At 44.7% G+C, this 19,869-nt stretch overlaps 1 protein-coding gene across 1 annotated transcript in view; it reads right to left on the bottom strand.

Annotated features, from left to right (window-relative positions):
- csmd2 (CUB and Sushi multiple domains 2) overlaps positions 1 to 19,869 on the bottom strand; it is a 174,237-nt gene that overhangs the window by 40,204 nt on the left and 114,164 nt on the right. Inside the window, exons 28-42 of the mRNA XM_040188144.2 lie at positions 19,519 to 19,710; positions 18,329 to 18,467; positions 18,019 to 18,206; positions 14,361 to 14,555; positions 13,559 to 13,675; positions 11,699 to 11,812; positions 8,301 to 8,396; positions 7,926 to 8,129; positions 6,960 to 7,084; positions 4,472 to 4,568; positions 3,457 to 3,561; positions 2,972 to 3,090; positions 2,353 to 2,422; positions 1,099 to 1,215; positions 645 to 854 (exon numbers count right to left, since the gene is read on the bottom strand). Of these exons, the coding sequence (XP_040044078.1) occupies positions 645 to 854; positions 1,099 to 1,215; positions 2,353 to 2,422; positions 2,972 to 3,090; positions 3,457 to 3,561; positions 4,472 to 4,568; positions 6,960 to 7,084; positions 7,926 to 8,129; positions 8,301 to 8,396; positions 11,699 to 11,812; positions 13,559 to 13,675; positions 14,361 to 14,555; positions 18,019 to 18,206; positions 18,329 to 18,467; positions 19,519 to 19,710 (2,088 nt within the window). The remainder of the gene's footprint in view (positions 1 to 644; positions 855 to 1,098; positions 1,216 to 2,352; positions 2,423 to 2,971; positions 3,091 to 3,456; positions 3,562 to 4,471; positions 4,569 to 6,959; positions 7,085 to 7,925; positions 8,130 to 8,300; positions 8,397 to 11,698; positions 11,813 to 13,558; positions 13,676 to 14,360; positions 14,556 to 18,018; positions 18,207 to 18,328; positions 18,468 to 19,518; positions 19,711 to 19,869) is intronic.

Consider the following 19,869-nt stretch of genomic DNA (forward strand, 5'->3'; position numbering starts at 1 on the left):
TATATGCTAATGTACAGATTTATGTAAATGATCAATGCTACCTTTTGATTGCCGGGTCGTTTGTTAAATGAGGAAATGCAAACTTTGTGCACATGTTGCATTTGCACACAGGGGCAACATATTTGTTGCTGCAAAACAGATATGCAGTAAAGCCTTTTATTGCCACATGTGGCGAAAATCTTTTAAGTGATCAACTGTTGTGTATAGAGACATTTATAGATCCGGATCATTTACTGGCTCTGTGGGTTGAAGAGTCATTTCTACAGTCAATTCGGTTACGTTATGGTCTGACAAAAACACACCTAACACCGACGCTGTTCCTAAATATGATTCATCTCAGATGTAATAGTGTATTCTGGGATTGTGTCAATTGGGGAAATAGCTCGGATAATTATAGTAACGTTCTCTGTACCCCATTTGTGTGACAGCCAAGATGGTTTGAGGCAGCCAAAAAAGCATCAGCGAAAGTAATTACTAGTTTTACCAAGAACGTAACTGAAAATACTCATACTGGCTCTGTTTTGAAAAAAGAGCACAGGTGATTATGATCATTTGAATAAATATATATAAGCAGAGACTATTTGTTTCTGAGACAATTCTAAGGCCGATCATAATTTTACACTTCAATCTTCGTGGTCTCTTACCCTGGTACTCGAATCTGAACCCCGGTTTGTTTTGTGAGTGGTCACTATGGAAATAAACTGTGGTCTCGTGGGAAGTGGAGAAAACGGAGGGGGGAATATCCTGGCCGCTGAATCGACCGATCACTGCACTTGTATCAAGGGGACCATTGCGTATCTCAAGAAAATCATGGTTGGCTTCGGTGGAGAAGTTGAGGAACTGCAGGTTGGCTCCTGGGAAAAGAGGAAAGAAACAGTACTGAGGAAGAGGGGATAGGAAATTCAAAAGCACTGCCATCATCCTCCTGAAATACTACTGAGGTAGTAAAGGCTCCCTGATACCGGCTCTCAGTTCCAAAATAATTGACAAACGTGTATCAACAACTTAAAATGTTGCCATGCCACACCTGCGCCTTACATTTTGTTTAATTGAATGTACTCGAGAGTCGAAATGCTTCGAGCCTCTCGTGGTGCTCACCGTAACCAACTGGCAAATAGATTCTCCATGTACAGTCGGCGTTGCTAGGGTAGTTGCCAGGGAAACCGGGGCTGAGAATCATGCCCTCCATCTCCTCCCGAATCCCACCGCATTGAGCTGGCAGAGGGCAGAAAAAAAAAAATGCTTTGACGGTGATTCTCCCAGATGTGAATACACTACAAACACGATGTCAATACAGTTCTTTGTAGTAATAGAAAAGTTTGGCTTTAGCTCAAACAAAGCAGAGTTGAAATATTGAGCCATGCAAAGCCGAAAAAACTGAAGATATAACTAAAGGAGAAAAGAAGGATGAATCAATGTGCTCCAATTTAATCTTGATTAAATGCTCAAAAATGGATTATTCCCCATTTACTCGCAACCTTTCAGAACTTTAATTCTCCATTTTTTATTTAATTTAATTAGTAGTTACACGTTCAACAGCAATAATGTGAACAGTGGGAAAGATGGTTTTATAATTCTATTATGAATAAAAAAGACCAACATTGTCAAAAAATGAAATAGGCATTTAAAGACACAGACACACAAAAATCAATGTGGCTGTTGAGGAACTGCGGAGATCTTGTATTTTTACTTGAGATATTGTTGTCCAAAACAGTATATTTTGCTGCTTTTCATCCCTCTCCTTTCATCTTTAAGTGAGGAGAAGAAACTAACTGCAAATAACGAGTAAAAAGCAATGATTGGATCAAGAAAGATGAAAGAGCGACAGATCCTGACACCAAAATTAAAAAGAAAAGAGATGAAAGGAGGCTGAAAGTAATTGTTAAAGAATTTGCAGAATAACAAGAAGAAGAAAACAGAGGTATTGCTTGGAGAAGAAAAAAACAACACAAAAACACCGCGTGAAGAAGAAATAAATGGGAGAACACAGCCGACATCAGTCAAAGGAGGATGAAACCACACAAAGACGACCAGGGGGCCGTCGTGTTGAATGCTATCCTGGAGCAGCATCAACAGTCTGAGGTAATCAGGAAACTGCTGATCCTCTTACAATGACTGCTTGTGTGAGCGAGCCGTGAGACACTATTGCGATATTTGTCACCTATAGTTTGCTGCGATATGCTAATTTAATTCAGCTTTCATTCAAAGGCACAGAGTCTTCACACACGTTAAATCATTATATGCTCTGGATATTTCTCCAAAAAAAAAGAAAGCTGGAGTGCTTGGCAAAGGTAAAGGATCTCCAAAAATAGGAAGGCAAGACCGAGAGGCAGATAAAGGGGATATTTTTACCTATGCAGAGAGGAGGAGGGTAGTTCCATCGTCTGAAGGTCCCAGGCATACAGGTGATGTGCGAGTTCCCCTGGAAGAAAAGAACACAGAACAGGCCATTAATTAAATTGCCCCCCCCCCTCTGTCACTCAGCTCTTGCTCCAATTATTTGAACCGGTTGCCCGTCTCCACATGACTTCACGCGGCGATGTAATGACTAAATCTATCTGAAGTGACAGAGAATAATAGAGGGGGAGCATCGCTGGCATATTAAGATCATCACTTACTGTTCCTCCCAAAATATGCGTTACCATATTTTTATTTGAAACGCTCCGTATCTGAGTTTTAAAGCGAACTTGCCACAAGGGTTAAACGTTTTGATCACAATTGTTTAAACACAATGGCTGGAAGTCAGAAGAAGCCGTCTCGTGAACACACTGTAATGAGCCACACGAGTGCGCATGAGTTTAACTGAACACAAAGACAACTTGCTTGTGAAGTTGTCTGGACTGTAATAATGCACAATTATTTCTAATTAGCATTACCAGAGCATTCAGTTCAGTTTGGGGCTTAAAAAAAGTATCAGATTGCTTTTGAAAAGGGGTTTTCGGTCACTAATGTGTCGAGGACGAGGGATTACCTGTAAAGTGTATCCAGGTTCACACTGGAAAGACACCACATTATTCATCTGGAGACGCTCCCCCACCTTGATGCTGTTCATGGGAACCACAGGCTCTGCGCAACTGGTGAGAGACACCGCTAAGGAACAGCAAACAAATAAGGAATATTTAATAACCATAGAAAAACAGAAAGGAGTAAAATATAGAAGGGAAGACATCTGATTCTCATTGAGAAAGCCAACCAGTCAATGAATGTAGGCTACTAGTATTTGATTAAACAGGGGAGTTAGTTGAAGTGTCTGGTAAGTCAGCTGCACTACAATATTTTGCAGTCTGCTGGCCACTTTATGAAAAAGGGGACCAGCTCCCTTAGTAGGTACGACTTATTCTTTCAGTTTGGGAAAACAAAACAATTCTTAGTTCCAGGCCATCATACAACAATGACATCACCAGGAGAGTTGTAGTAAACGTCAAGGGGCATGAACCGTTTTTTTTTTTCACTTACTTTTGTATTCCAGCCGGAATCCAGCTGCAGACACACTGATATCCGAGAAGAAGTGCAGGTAGAGTTGGTTGGAGGTGCTGTTGAGGAGAGCCGGCACGGTGGTGCCTTGGGGAGAAGATTAATAGTGTGGTTCAGCAATGCTATCTTCTGCACGGGCCGACCATAACTAACGATATAAGCTGCTGCCAATGGCTGCAGGGGCTGCGTATCTGTGTATGTTTGTGTGGACATGCAGCAAACATGCATGGATGATTGATTGTGTAGAGACATACAAGGATATTTGGCTAAGAATATGCATAATAGTGGGACCTGCTGAGGACAGCACTTTGTATTTTCCAACGTGTGCGTACGTACTCGGTTCTTAACAAGTCAAAAACAGTGGACGTAAAACATCATTCAATGAAAGCACATGTTTTACGGAAACTGTAAGACCTGACATTGGCTGTTTAATAGCTCAAACGTGTGCGCCTGGCATTTCCCTTTTATGTCTTCACTTTCAGGGTGCAGAAAAAACATTTACTTTTTGGTCAAGTTCCAGGCACAAACAAAGGGAGAATTTGCTGTCGCTATGAAAAGGAGCAAGACAGATACTGTAAACAAAAGGTTCAATTCAATTCAACACAGAAAGAGGACAAGCACTGTTGAATTGTTCCTTTCTTTTCCCGGGGAAGCCCGACTAGTTTTGAATTGTTAACCTCTCCCACGACTTCATCTGCGGCCCGTTTCCACTGTGTATTGGATTGTGCGATGTTACAATGCCAACTGTGCCAAATGAGGCCCCCGTTTTGTATCACTGTATGTGTTGTTCAACAGATACAAAATGTAATAGGGGTTATTTTCTGCTGTGTGAAAACTAATTGGGCGATTTAGGCTGTTTCGACTGTGCTTTTGGCAGGTATAGAGGGGAAAAAAGCGATTTATGTTGAAGGTCGAGATGTTAAAAACATTGCAAAATTGATTGAAAATGTGCAAGAAGATAAAAAAAAAACACAGATATGAACAAGAGCTACACTACCTGAGAAGCTGCCAAGCATGGTGTCAGTGTTGTCGCCTCCGTCAAACACTTCCAGGGAGTCCCAGTTCTGCTCCGTCACAAAGCTGATTACCTGGATCTGAGGTGGGGGAGAACAAAGAGAAGAAAAGAAGTGGGATTTTGGGGAGCACAGCAGGAGCAGTAGGATCATGGGTGCGTACGCGTTAGGACACAGATTACAAGGTTGAAGAACACAAACAAAAAAAGTTTACTGAAGAGATACACAGTAAAGCGCTAAGAAGATGGCCCCTGGGAATAGAAGTTGTCTCAGACATGACACTTGAGAACTTTTGGTCAAAATGTCCCATGAAGGCCACCAGAGGCCGGAAGGAGATAATTCTATGTAGAAAACAGAGATCCAAAACCACAGATCCTCTCTTCTAAACTCCTCAGGGTTTCACAGGGGAAACATCTGTTTACAGTAACTTTAACAGTGAACTGAAAGAGTTATTTCTCTTCTTTTCTTTTCATACTATTTAAACTAGAGCGGAGGTAAAATTTCGAATGAATAAAGCTATTGAGGATTCTCAATAGAACAGCTAAATAGTCATTGTGTAACATTTGTCTTGCTTTTATACATTTCAAACATCATTTTTAAAGGCTGTAGTTAAGTGGTGGGGGTTGGATTAGAATTTTCGGAAAACTGTATGACAGCAGCAGAGGATGATGAATAATAGACTGTATTTCAAAGAAAGACATACTGAGACTTCAAAAGAAGGGCTTCTTTTGTCCCCCTCGAGAAACACACTTGCAAAAGCATCCTGCATTCTCAAATATAAATAAATTGGATCATAAAGCGTATTTTGCTCATGAATACTAACCAAAGGATGGGGAGGTTTACCTCACATCTATAAAACAGCCCAACAATTCTCTTATCCCTAGATGATCGTCATTCATCCCTGACTCCTTAACTCCAGATGTTCAAGAGTCCTTGGACATGATCTTGTATCCTAAAATCACTTCCAAGGTTCAATAAGGTTTTTGCCATGGCTCTGGGAATGTGCGCTGGTTCGGATCAGTCGTCTGCTTGCGTGGCAGCCTCTGCCGTCTGTGCATGACCGAGTAAACGGACAAACAACGCCGCGTGCCGCGCTTTAAAAAGTCCCTGGTTAGGAACGGCTACACTGCTATCTGCAGTATCTACCCCGGTCTCACCAAACATTCCGTCCCTTTTTTCCGCATCCTATGTAACCCTGTTCATTTACTACCCAAGCCTCCATTCACGTTCCCTCTCACTCCATCACTCAGCCCTCTCCTCTCTGATGGTTATAGATCAGATACGAGACAATTAAAGGGGCGGTAGGGGCCCCGGTGGGTCCTGTGGAGACCAAATAGATCACATAGATCTTGCATTGGGGGGGGGGGTGTCCACGACAAATGTGCCGGCATGGCACCTCGCTACTTAAGAGTTATCTTCTGGATTGCGACACTCCGATCTAATGTGTCTCGGCTAACTGGCAGGTGGGAAGCAAACAAGGAGGGAAAAACAAAGACTGCGTGAAAGAGATGAGCGGGACCGCAAATAGTAGGGACGAGGAGGACCCAGCTGCACGGGGGAGTAGACACAGAGGAAAGCCTGCTGGATCTTTTGGAGCGCGAGCAGTGACCCTTTTCCAACGAGTTGGGAGTGTGTTTCCAAAGAACGAAAACCCTCATTTGTCATTTCCAAAGTATGCTGTTTCATGCTGCTGTCCTTGAGAGTGCACGGGCAGCCACCTCTCTGTTCTGTTACGTCCTATTTCACCTTCGAGCTACTGAGATGTTAGTGAGTACTGCAGCATGCAAAGCGTGCCTGCGGGCCGTCTCATGCATTTGACCTGCAAGGACAGGCAGCTGAGGTTGGCGAGCTAATAGTCGAGGGACTGCGCTGAGGTCATTACCCACCGAGGCTGAAGCATGAGCCTAAAACCTTTCCTTCTGGCACATCCAGAGGGACCTCACACAGGTTCCTGGTAAAGTTCCATCGCACGTGCATCAATATGAATTAACTCCCAAGAAAGAATAAGTAATTGAACAGATTCATTTTCTAATGGTGCAATCTTGTTTCAGGTATAGTGATCCGTCAAATTAAATTCTGAGCCACTGTAAAGTCTATGAACTTGGTCATGCAGCAGTTCTCCTGTACCCTGAGAATTCTAAATGCTACAATTTAGCTTTTAAACAAGACATTTGTTATATTGTATCATGAGGTCGCACTGCTAACCTTTTTCAAATCGAGTCAAGATAGTTTCTATTTGTATAATTATGTTGGATACTAAACCCTTTGATGTTGGGGAACTAAAAGGTTCCATGTGGTTTGGAAACCTGGGATTTTATTTGGGAGAGGCGTGTGTATTTACACTCCGTGGCTACTGTGGTCGAATCCGTCTGGGATTTACTCGAGATTGAACACATTTTTGCATTATCGGATTATTACAGTTCTGTCACACAGAATAAAGTTGATGCCAGGCAGAAACTGTGTTGTGCAAACCTGGACTCCTGATCCTTCTGGAACAGTGATCTTCCAGACACAGTTGAGGCTGTTGAGGTAAGGCTCGGGGAAGCCGGGAGATAAGATGGTGCCAGTTCGTTGGGTCAGATTACCTCCACATGGAACTGTGGGAGGAAAGGGTGAAAAAGAGGTGTCGCAGTGTACCAAGCGTGTACCAGTTAACCAACAAACGCTAATAGAAAAATATGCAGCAAGAGTAAGATGAGGTATATGCTTCGGAGCATGTGCATTTGGTTTGCACACTTAATAGCAGTATGTTCATATGGCTTAATCGTGGGACATTGACGTGATTCTATTAGTACAACACGGGAAACAAGACAAAGATCACACAACAGATAAGGCACAAGACCCCAAAATAAAAACAAAACGGTTAATGTTAGGTTAAAGTTTTTCACTTTCTAGCTTGTTTTAATACAAACCAGATTTTAGGACTCAAATCGAATCATTAAACCACAACTGGACTTGAGTCTTAACCACCTGGACTTGCCCACAAAACCATACCAACACTTTATACAAGACTGGCTCAGTATCGGCATACATATGGTGACAGCGTAGAAGCATCTGCTATGGCTCTATGTACTGTAGTGTGTGAGTGAGTGTTCCATTGAACATAAACTGCACACCCATATCTCCACGTGAGTGTGTGTGTGAGTGTATGAATGCGTGTTGGATTTGTGACCCTCGGCGCAGCCCGCCACCTGCGTCCTGCATGGCTGATCTCTCTCTGTCTCGCTACAGGCAGCGGCTGGCAGCTCGCATCTGTGTGCTACTTTCAAGAGTTTTACACTGAAGAAGGCATCAAGTGGGAGGGACACAGGGACGGTAGGAGACCCGGAAAGACAGGGAGCGGATAAAATAATTAAAGACTCCTACTAATAATCGAGGAAAGCATAAAACAAAAAAAACAAAAAAGTTTGTGTCTGTAATTGAGAATGTATAGCCTACCTATACAGCTGGGTATGGAGCTGTTCCACTGTGCCAGGGCATTAGGAACGGTCAAGCATTCGATGGCACTGGGCCCCTCCAGCACGTAACCTGGACTGCACTCAAAGCGGATCACAGCACCGACGGCGAAGTTGTTGCCCATGCGGCGGCCATTCCGGGGCTCCGGGACTGAGCTGCACTGGGTGGCGCTTGTCCGTGGCACGGCTTCGGGGGGGGGGGGGGGGGGGCGAACAGAGCGACGCAAACAGGTTTTTACTGTCTTTACTGTGACATTTCCAATGGCAACATGATCTATTCTCAAATAGTTACGATGGGTGTCGCTGTCTGAATGATCCGACTGTTTAATGTGCACGTGTTCACTGTGTACAAACTTACCTTGGTAGACGAGGTGGAATCCTCGAGAGCTGGATTGGCCTTTGGAGGTGAAACGGATCAGGACTTGGTTGGAGGTTGCTAACGGCAACGATTCCCCTATGATGAGATATAGACGTTAAAGTCACAGCTTCTAACGTGTTTGAGCAAAGTGCTGCTAGGGCACATTAGTTTTTCACAGAAAGACCCACTGTGATGAAAGTACAATATGCCTATAAGGCTCCATAAGCCAGCCGCAGCATATCAAAATATGGAAATGGAAGGTGATTATTAAGGGCATCCTTATATTTCACTGTCAAACCGGATCACGCTGTGCTTGTGAGATGGTAACCGCTTTCCTTTAGCATCTTCATCACACCCGAGCCCATGAGCGCAGTCAGACGATATCAAAGCATGTTCTGGCACATCTGCTTCAGAGAACGCAAGCTCGCTGTTGTGTTCCTGTTTTTCCGCGCTCAGGAATATGATCTACGGTTCATTTCTTTGTCTTGTCCCAGCTGGACTGCCGTGACTCTCCGTTCGCGTACCCAATTAAAGAATCATTACTGGAGGATCTGCAGCTGGTATGAAATAAGAGCATCAAGACCCCGAAGTGCCGAAGAACCAGCTGCAGAGATCACAGCTCTCCAGACTTGACTTCAATGGCCGTACATCAATAGAGAATCAAATTCTAGGTTAATCACCAGCGAGGCCCTCCACAATCACGCTCCCGCTGACATTAAAGACGCCTTAAGGGCAGACTGTGCAGGCCGGACTCGACGGTCGCTCTACGCTAAGTGGCTGCCACTCCGTCCAATTTCAAGATCAAGATCCAGTCGTAGCGAGATTTGGAGGAGCAAGTTCGGTCAGTTGGGTTTTGTTTTGGATGGTATATGTCAACAAAACTAGATCTTTTCATTTGTGGTTTGTTTAGTTTTTCAGATGAACTGTAATTTATTAAGCGACCACATATTCATGAACTAAATATTAAATGGTGGACAATTTACAATTTCTTTTTATATATTTATATATAACGTCATGAGATTGCCTGTATGTTTACAATGAAATATATATACTGTATTCATTCATATCACTCAACAGGAACAGTATATGTGGCAAATCTCTCACTACGATTCAGATCCTCACTGTTATTAGTGAAAATGCAATATTATGATCACCTGCCTTATTCATCGGCACATTGTGTAATTAAACGCCTCCGATGGCGTCTCTACTGTGGTGGAAAACTGTTTTCTGGCTGGCGTCGAACACGAGACACACAGTGCGAGCGTCTGCCCCCCCCCCCCCCCCCCCTTCTCGCCGTGCAGCTGACTGGCCCTCCGCCGCGCATCTCATCACTCTGCGTCTGCTCGCTGTCGCCACCGTTGTGGAAGTCGGACGTGGCTTAACTCCCGAGTCGGGGCGTCTTGTCCTGCGTGTGAATATTTCCAATGGCACGTTTTTTCTTAACGCGCCTTCTTCCCCCGTGATTGCTGGAGCCACGCTGGTAGGATCCCCAAGGCATGCTGGGTAGTTTATTAAAAGCCCTTGCTGTGCTGTCGTGGTTACGGTGTTTCATAATCTGCTGTGCGGGGCAGGTACTCATCTAGACGGATCAAACGTGTGTCAGCATGTGATGTATGAACCCCCATGACACTTTTTTGGCTCCAGACCACTTTGCCCTCAAAGTGAAAGGCTTATATGGACAGATGTGACTTTGGCAGGAAGGCAGCGGTCACAATTCAGCGGCAGTTGTTGGTGCACAGTCACACAGAATCAGACATCAACGCTCCGGCTGCTTAACCACAAATCAAACAGCGTTAAGAGTTAAGAGCAGCCCGGAGTGGATTACAGACAATTAAGATATTTTATGAATAGGATTTATTTAAACGAAATAAAAGAATCAAAAGCGGTTAATTAAAATGTAGTCAAAACAAGACTCATCTCATCATGCTGTTTAATAATTTCATTAAAAAAATTTGCATTTGGATGAATATCATTGATTTCTTGATTTAGTCCTTTTGTGGTTTCTGCATGCCGTCTCATTTTCTTTTCTAATTCCCACCTTTTATCGTGTTCAAATCTCCATTTTCACATTTAATTCTGTCTGTCACCATTGCCTGTGAAAGTGCCCGTACGTTTCAAAACTAGAAATGTGCCTCACCACACATGAGATAACGACACGTTTGCTGCAACTAGATTAATGTAATCTGCTTTTTTTGGTCAGAATAAATCTGCCAGCTACTAAAATTATTACCGGCTATATGTTTACGACGGCTGGTACATGAAACCGTTTGGGTGAACTGCTTCCTTAAAGATGTGTGTCTATTTGCGAGCTTCGATTATTATGTTTGGTGGGTGCGTGAGCTTCAACTCGCTCCCCCCTTGCCAAAGTGTGTCGGCTCGGCTCCACCAGGAGTCCTCATTTGATATAACGGCCTGTTTATTGAGCTGTGAACCGGATTTTTGTGAGACAAGTCTGGACGCAGACCAAAGTAATTTGGCTTTTGTCGAGCCACAGGACAAGGACACGTCCAGATGGAGAGCTGCCCGAACCTCACCCACTTTTTCCCGAAAGCGCCCCTCTTGAAAGGCTTCTCATGCTTTTTCTGTTGTAGAAGATCAATACGTAATTCCATAACACTGCTAACAACAGATTTCATTCGTTCTTCTTTGCCTTCACACATTGCATGTCTTTTTTAAGGTTTGACATTTTGTGTCGAAAATAAAGTTTACAGTATGGTTTCTGACAGAAAGCAGTGAACAGATGTTTCTATATCATTGATGTTCATGGAAAACAAGGTTTTCCTCAACATAACTAAACTGTGAATAATCATTAAAGGTATTACCCTTCTCAAATTACTAGAAAGTTATGTTTTGTAAAGCTGAGACGTGTAAACTTAACTTAACGTTGTAATATTTACGATAGTCTTGGATGTGCTCATGCGCGTTTGAAAAAGTGTCTCTGTTTCAAGTGTAAAGAATAAATATCTCACTTCTCTTGCGTAAACCCGGCACACAGGCGGTTGGATGTGTGCGTGCGAGCCCACTTGTTTGCCTACAAACCTGCAAGCAGGTATATCCTGAGAGCTAACACATGTTGGTTTGATCCCACTTCAGCTGCATGGGCGTCTGCGCCTGTCTGCTGATGTGCTGTCCCTGTGACTCTTAAGTTGTTGTTGTTGTTGTTTCTGTTGAATTGTTTTACAGCTCACTGGAGCCCGCATGCAGCCACGGCAGCTCTGCCTGTGTCAGCAATTTGTCCCCGAGTTTCCCCGGGTCCTCGTGAAAGGGACGCGGAACTAGACTAGACAAACATATGCGGATTAGTTAAATACTGCTGCTGAATTTAAACAATAACCTGCGCGGGTGTGTAGGATTTAGTGTCCTCCCAGGTAGCCGGCAGCGTGTGTTTGTTTAAGTACCTGTGTGCGCTCCAGACAGGGAGCTGAGAACCCGGGAGTGTTGTGTCGCCCCGTCGTAAACCTCTACGATATCATTCAGGGCCGTGTGGAAGAAGGTGAATTGACTGAAGACCACTGGAAAAGAGACATACAGGCACAAAAAGAGTATTTCAATTCAAGTGTCTACATTAAAGTGAGCAGGATAATACTGACAGTTCTGACAAGCAAAGAAAAAATGGATTACACAACTAGATCAACAATCCTGTCTGGGTTTGATTGCTTGTTGTGGATGAAAGGCTCCGCCGGTGACTGTTGTACACTGTGTGGCTAAAGCTCCGTGATGGGGCTTTCATCCTTTCTGCTGCCACCACGGCACAAATTCAGTCCTTTCACATCTAATCTTTGTGTAGTTTGCCTGCGCATTGAAGAGGAGGATGAAGAGAACGAGGGAGAGGGCAAAGGGGAGAGAGTACTTGTGCTCAGCAATAGGTCTGATGGCAGCTACTCTTGAACATGACTCCTGTTTTTCTACTCCTCGGCTCCAGTGGCTTCCCCTCCACCTAATGATAAGAGACACCACCGGTTGCAGTGACAGCCACCCTGCCCTCTGCATCGGGGGCAGTAGCCTATCATCGGGGCAGTGGGGGGGGACGGGGGGGGGAGGGGTGAGCCTAATGAGAAGCGGCAAGAAATCGAGCTGAGAATCGTTGTGGCTGTGCTGCCTCGGCCTTCCCTGTCATTTTCCAGGAAAATGCAAATGTCCACCTTCAGGATTTTAATATCCGCTATTATTATGGATCCATCGAGTGAAATATGTTGCCAACGGGGTCCAGAAAGAGTGGCAGCCCCTGTCAGTTTGGAGTAACGCCAGACTTCTGAATGGGCATCATGACCTCGACATTCAAAAGACCAGGCATAAGTACTAAAAAAAAACACGGAGGCCTCTACTGTTTAATGTCATTTAACAATGACGGGACTTGAGATTCCCCTCAGAGAGGCGCAACGGTGACAATGCGAGGAAAGAGGAAAAAAAGAAGACGGGGCTAGAAACGGACAGGAAGTCGGGGCGTGCGACATTGTGGCCAACCAAGTGAAACGCGTTTGCTTCTGTACTTGGAGGTTTTAGCTGTTTCATACTTGTGCATTGTTTTGCTTTCTGAATGATATGCGGTTTCTACAGTATCAGATTGAATATTGGAGGCAAGCTGTGACCTTTAAAATGGAAATGCCAAAACGTGGTGAAACTCTGGGAAGGCCGGGTCTTCCAGACACCAATTATTTTTGATGTCGGTGTGTCTCTGTATGTGTGCGTGTGTGTGTGTGTGTGCGTGTGTGTGTGTGTGTGTGTGTGTGTGTGTGAGAGACACACATGTTGTGTGCCTGGTGTAAGATAGTGATTCAATTGCTCTGCCAAAGTAATGTGGAAACATGTGTATAGAAATAAAAGACTAAATTGGTATTGGAATCATCAATTACTATGTGATGAAAGATCACATTTATATACATACATACATATAAATGTGATTTTTCATATGTATATATATTATTTATATAAGTGCAAGGGAGCTTTTAAAGCCTTTTAACGGTTTTGCTCAAACTTGTTGCTTCCTATACTTTTTTTTTTACATTTATGTGTGAGGGAAAAAAGTTTAAAGTTTTCCTTTACTTTAATTTATTTGCAAGGTGAAAGAATAAGTGAAATTTAGTCAGGCAGCTGGGCACAGTTTATGTCTTTAATGGCTGTTTGGTGCATTATAGAATTACTGCATCTTAAAAGAACTCACATAATTATCTTCTCTCAGGCACACACAAGTGCACAATTAAATATTGCCTGGGATGAAATGAATACATCCAGAAGTGCAGTGAATTTCCTTGTCTTACCGTAATCCTTGGGCACCACCACAGAGTACAGACAGGTCCGTGCACTGCTGTAGTTGCCGGGGTAACCAGGAGACAAGACCACTCCTTCCAAACCGGAGTTCTGTCCACCACATGGAGCTAAAGAAACACACAGAGAGATGAGACGTGAAGAGACAGGCGGAGGAGGAAGGTCTAAAGCCAATGGTGCAAACATTCCATCTCTCCTCCTACTCTTCCATCCCCTCTGTTCTATTCCTCCCAAATTACTTTTCTTGTCTGATTGGGTTTGGGGTGGAAGATGTCCCTAGTGTTTGCCAGAGTGAAATTGCAATGTTTTCCAAGTGTCCCTGTAGGTTAGCCCGGGTGAGATCAGGCCTGAATGTCCTCAGGCCTCCTGCTCCCTAAAAAACGCTCTACGTGGGCTCTAATCTCTGTGCCGGTGCTGATCCCGTACGTGTCAGTGCGCTTTGCTCGTGTGACAATCAGCGTGGTGTGTACATGCATTCACACTGGGAGCGCCAGATCCCACCGGCTACCGGCTTTTTATTGTGTGTCAGTTGTGTCTCAGGGATGTCAGAGGCAAGTCAAGGTGACGCAGGTTTTTCCATGTGTGCAGGGAGCAGATATGCAAAAAATAAAATAAAAGCTCTCTTCAAACTGGCGATTAAATTGAAGCTACACCCTCCCAACTATTGACATTAGCAAAGCCCACACGGCTCTCCGCATATACCTGTAGGACACCATCACACATGCATGTTTACATGCGATAAAGTCAGAAGTGGTTTGTGTTCCACAACAGCTGTCTCCGGATTTCAGTGTTTACCAATACAGATGGGCTTGGGTTTGTTCCAGCTCGGCTTGCCGTCTCCCCCCATGATGCATGTGAGGGTTGGGTCCCCCTCTAGTGTGTAGCCACTGTCGCAGCGGTAGGCGACAGTGGAGCCCAGCTTGAGATCGGCGCCCACCCGAGTCCCATTTCGCACCACGCCCGGCTCAAAGCAAGACTCCCTGGGGTTCTCTGTGGAGAGAGGTAACACGGTGGAAAATCAGTGACGGAGAGGAATGCGTCCCGGTGTTCAATGAAAAGATTTTTGCATCAAGCCGCGGATGTGATACAAGAATAGAAATTGTTTTCTGCCCGAGGTTCCAGATATTCTCATATTTCTCCCTTCCTTCCTTCCTTTGTCGCTTTCTGTGCTCATTCCCAATTTTCCGAAACCCTCGGCTTTGGTCTTTCAGTAAATAGATCTCACTGACTGCCACTTTTCTCTCTAGGCCTTGACGGTGCCCTTTCATCTGTGGCTGATGGAGGTGTGCATGGCTGGGGAGACAGACAAGCAGCTGATTGAGAGTGGCACGCTGTGGGTCCAAGGTCTGCTGACTGCACACAACCGCCTCTCACGCGACGCTTCGCTGCGCAGTCAACTGGAGAAGACAACGCGCAGACGCAAGCGCTCTCTCTCTCTCTCTCTCTGTCTCTCTCTCTCGCGAACACACTGGAGCCTCGACACACACTCACGCACCGCACGTAACCGCGTATCAATCACCACTTCTGAGGCCGTAAGAAAGATGTCTCGCTTGATCTGCCATCAGATTGTTCTCAGGTTGAAAATGTGCATGTGAGCGGAGGCCTGTCAATTTGTCGCATTTCACAGGGAGGGGGAAAAAAAAAATATGACCTCAGCAATTTAGCTCAATCTTTAACGCGGTTCACTCACTTTGTCAGGAAAACTTACAAGTTACAATTCTGTGCCTCAGAAAATACGGGCCTCACTATCTACAACCTGAAACTAAGCTGCAAGTAGGACACACATTATATTTGCAAAGATCAATAGGAATACCAACAAAGAACGTCTCAGAATTCAATGTTATTATCTGTGCTTTGCGTTGAGTTTTAGTGTATTGACCCAATACTGTCTGAACAGTACTGAAATGGGGCCACATATAGTGGGGCTCAAATTATTAAATGCATATTTGAGTAACGTGCTCTTTTGTTCTGGGAAATTTGGATAGTGCATCTTCATTAAGAAGGTTATTCATTGACAAAAAAAAGAAAAATGTAATAACAGAGTTACTAATAGGCTGATATTTACCTCAAGAGAAGCTATATATCATGATTGGTTGGGGGACATGAAGCAATTCGATGTTTAATGAATGCAAACTTAATATAGCCAGAAATGAATTAGCCTTTTTTTTTAAACATATTTTCCTGCCATGGAGACGTTTGGTACGTCAGGCGTCTTCATATTGAGTCATTGGATACTCTACTATTCGGGTCATCCATAGAACGTTAATAATGTGTAAATTCCCATCCACTTCTCTACTGAAGATGACCAACATGTTGGAGATGATTTTTAAATAGGGTTTTTTCTTGTAGTGGGGCCACATTTGCAACCTTTTCCTGTTGTATGCCGTCAAGCCAACTCCCTTTGTTTTATAAGAAAGGCACATGGCGTGCAAAATGGATCATAAGCATGTCTTCATGATTTATGGATGATGAAATGTACACAAAGCACCTCGGCTAAATGCCCAGTTTAAAAGATGAAAGCTTGGGGACCTGCTGACCAAACAGGAGGCCGCCCTTCATGGCTGAATAGAGTGCCGGTGCCACGCGTTTGGCCTGTCGGCGGTCCGTCTCCTAGGGGCACCTGTTCTAGACCGGTTGAGCCCTTTCATAGTGGGATGTAAACCTGGACCTTCCCTTGATGCCTCCTACATTCAACCCGCACACCTGGCAAGAGACAGCGGAGGCATGATGGATGTAGCGGGCGTCAGGTGTGGACCGGCCCTGGCCCCTAAGCAAGCGCTGAGAAGGTCGCTCGCCGGCAGCGAAGCCGGCCCGTTTATCCCGAGACGTTTGCTGGCGTGAGAGGAAAATGTGCGAGTGGCATCGTCTGTTTGGGAAGGCGTTTATGTGTGATTGTATGAGACAGATTCGAGTATCAGGACACTCGTATTTTGTGTGATATTCTGATGTGGCCACGGCATGGCAGGTGTTTGCCCTCATGGTTCTCCAGAGAGCTTCACCGGCCACACGGCCAGAAACACAGAAAACCGAAAGATGTCGCCATGGCTCGGTGAAAAAGGCCGACAGCAACTTCGGAGCAGATTCCCTAATGCGATCTTCAGTGGCGGGCTCGCTAAATGCTTGCCGGGACCCACTCCTCAACCTGCTTGAGTCCCCACCAACCGGATCAGAACCACACGGCCGAACATGCTTTGTGCCATGTTGTTTCTCCAAAACTGAGGAGGTAATTTATGTATTATTTGGTTATGGTTCATTAGTGTGGAGAATTGGAAGTAGGCAGAGGGAGTTTTTTTTTTTTTCTGAGCCACACACTGAGTCCATCTGCCCCGACAGATTGGCCATACGATATCACACACTCTATCACACACTGCAGAAAATATTGCTGGGAGCGAGCTAAGAGGTAGACGCTATAACAAATGTCTTCCTCGGTACACTTTCTGTACGGCACTGTATGCACAGGCAGCATTTCCAAATCAGTCGGAAATCCCATCGCAACACCGGCCAAGAGACGGAGAGCCGGAGGTCGATCCGGAATTGTTTAAACGTCCGTTAACCTTAAACAGCTGTCAGATGGAGGCTTGAAGATTGAGGGGGATTCAACACTGTTCTCTCAAGCAAAACCCCTAACGAAGGGCGGCCCAGTCTAATTCAGAGTTTCCTCAGCCTCGATATATTTGTCCGGAAAAAGGCTCTAACGTACAGGCACCGAGGCGGAGAGCGCAGATGTTGTTGTGTTGTCCGTAAACCAACTGACCGTTTGTCAAGTAAAGTGTGCGACCATTTTGCACCTTAGAACAGTACACAATCCCGCGTGTTAAGTAAAACAACGGGGGTCCGCAAAAGAACATGCTGCAGGCCAGTTCAGCCCAGATGTGAGACGACAAAACGAGCAGCGTTTTGTGGAGCTGTAAAGGGCCGAAAAAAGAAAAAGAAGAGTGCCGAATAACACAAAGAATCCGAAAATGTAAAAGCACACATGCTGCCGGCTTTTTCCTTTTCCTAATGTGATGCTCGGCTTGTAGAGGAGGCGGGGATCAATAATGAAGCCAAAGCGGACAAAAGCACCAACGGGAGGATGGTGATCAGGACACAGCAGCACATCCCGTTCTTTAGCTTAAGTGATTTTCACATTACTAATCTCACTAGCTTTGGACTAGACACAAGAGAAAGTTAAAAAAGAGACAATATGCAAGGTCGATAAGCAGCAGAGAGTAAATCCATTCTCACTCCGCCGGAGAGAGCAGTTTAGGACATGAATTGTTTAAGGGATGAAGCTGCACATGGTATTTAAAATTCCCAGTTTTGTTGAGTTTCGCAGATGTCGGAGATAAAAAAAAACTTTAACATGAAGACAAACAAAATGAGTTTCCACTAGCTCGTTTTTTTTTCTTCTTCTTATCGGCTAAATACTTCAAGAAGGCAATGCTACTGCGGGACAAAATCCCGAGCATACCTGTGTACTGCAGAACGAATCCATTGCTGCTGAGGGAAGCGTCGCTGCGGAAAGCCAAGAACAGCGTGTTGGAGCTGCTCTCAATGCGGTCTGGAAAGTCTGTGCCATAAAAACTCCCCAGCAAGGGGCTGAGGGAGTCCGGTCCATCATAGATATGCAAGAAGTCATAACTGGGCTCCAAGCTAAACCTGGTAAAAAAAGAAGTAAAACAAACTTACATAGACATCAGTGCAGGAGCAGTGTTTGTTTATTGTTGTGTAAAATACGTCAGGGACAGAAATGTTGCAGCTTGTGTCCTACTGGTGCTTACTGGTTGAAGCTAAGAGCAATGACGTAGTCCAGTGTTACAGTGACTGTCCAGTCACACTCCCTTCCGTGCGGGTAGGGTTCAGGATAGTCCGGAGACAGAATCAGCCCACTCGGACCGGTCAGGTTCCCGCCACATGGTGCTACGGGACGGGAGGGGTCATTGCATCTGTAAACGTACCTTTCAGCTATTGTACATTCAAGTGATTAGATGGTATATGATGAAATTGCTATTTTGTTAAAACTCAAGAGGTTGCAAGTCTCTGAAATTAGGTCTTTTTCAACCAACTGCTAATAAAGTACCACCGACAAAGGGAATTAGTGGGAAAGGAATATGCAAAAAATAAGCAGACAAGGCTCTGAAAAGGTTTCAGGTAACTTTAGGTACTTTTAATCAAGCACGTGCATTGTTTTTTACAATAGTTTCCTGTTCTATCTGGGTTCCCCACAGGAAGTGCCAGTGACACACGCTTAATTGAGACAGAGCTATTGCCCATTAACACTGCTTTCCATGATCTGACCTGGGATCAGAGAGGTGCTCTGACCCCACACAAAAGAAATGATCAAACTAATTAAGACAGGCGTTAATTAAACAAAGCGGCTAATAACAATGTCTGAATCACCATTGTTAATTCCTGTTTATTTGGAGAGCACCGAGTGTGATTTTATCTAACAGGAAAAAAATAGTAGAGGTCTGACTGAGAGGTCTCAGTTGTTTTTATCCTGATATTTTCTCTTTAAATACATTCGCGTTATATACACGCACAAACGTAATATCTAGCTGTAACAATATATATATGCAATAAGCCCTGAGACCCGACTGCAAAGGGACCATAACCTTTGAGTATTAATCTGTATGTCGGTCTAACAAGGAATGATGCATCTGCCAATCTGAGGGTGAGGTAACGGGTGTTGGGAAATGGGGCTGACTGATGATTTGCAACAAGGCTTACCAAGGCTTCGCAGGTAATCGATAATCTCTCCTAAAACCGACAGGATTCAAGGCTTATTCCATTGTGGTCAAGTTTCATAGTTCCATTTAGAATCTTAACGGCAGACTTTTGAATGAGGTGTGAGGCGGTGAGAGGGATATTTCGCTGACGCCAGAGTTGCTCTAGTGCATCTGTTAGGGATGAAGGCGTAGGCCACGCAACACGACAGGCCACAACTGATGATTGCATCCTGGTTTATCACCTGTGCAGGTCGGAGGGTCCGGCTGCCAGAAGAAGCGGCCGTTGATCTCCGCGCAGGTTATTCTGTTGGCCCCCTGCAGAATGTAGCCCGGATCACACTGGAACACCACGTGGTCTCCGGGCTCCCTGCTGTCACCGCCGCGCGTCCCGTTGGTCGGCATGCCCGGGTCGTTGCAGGAGGTCGCAGTGGAGACTGGAGGAGCAAGGCGACACTTAATGATCCGAAATGAAATTGTTCACTTGTTCACGTGATGAAAATGTTTTTTGTCGTCGTTCAGAGTTGAGCTTGCACATTCGTTCTTCTCTAAACCCAGTAAAAAAAAACAGCCGAGTAGCTGTTCATCTCTCGCCT

The sequence above is a fragment of the Gasterosteus aculeatus genome, chromosome 10 (assembly GCF_964276395.1).
Source record: "Gasterosteus aculeatus chromosome 10, fGasAcu3.hap1.1, whole genome shotgun sequence".
Lineage (NCBI taxonomy): Eukaryota > Metazoa > Chordata > Actinopteri > Perciformes > Gasterosteidae > Gasterosteus > Gasterosteus aculeatus.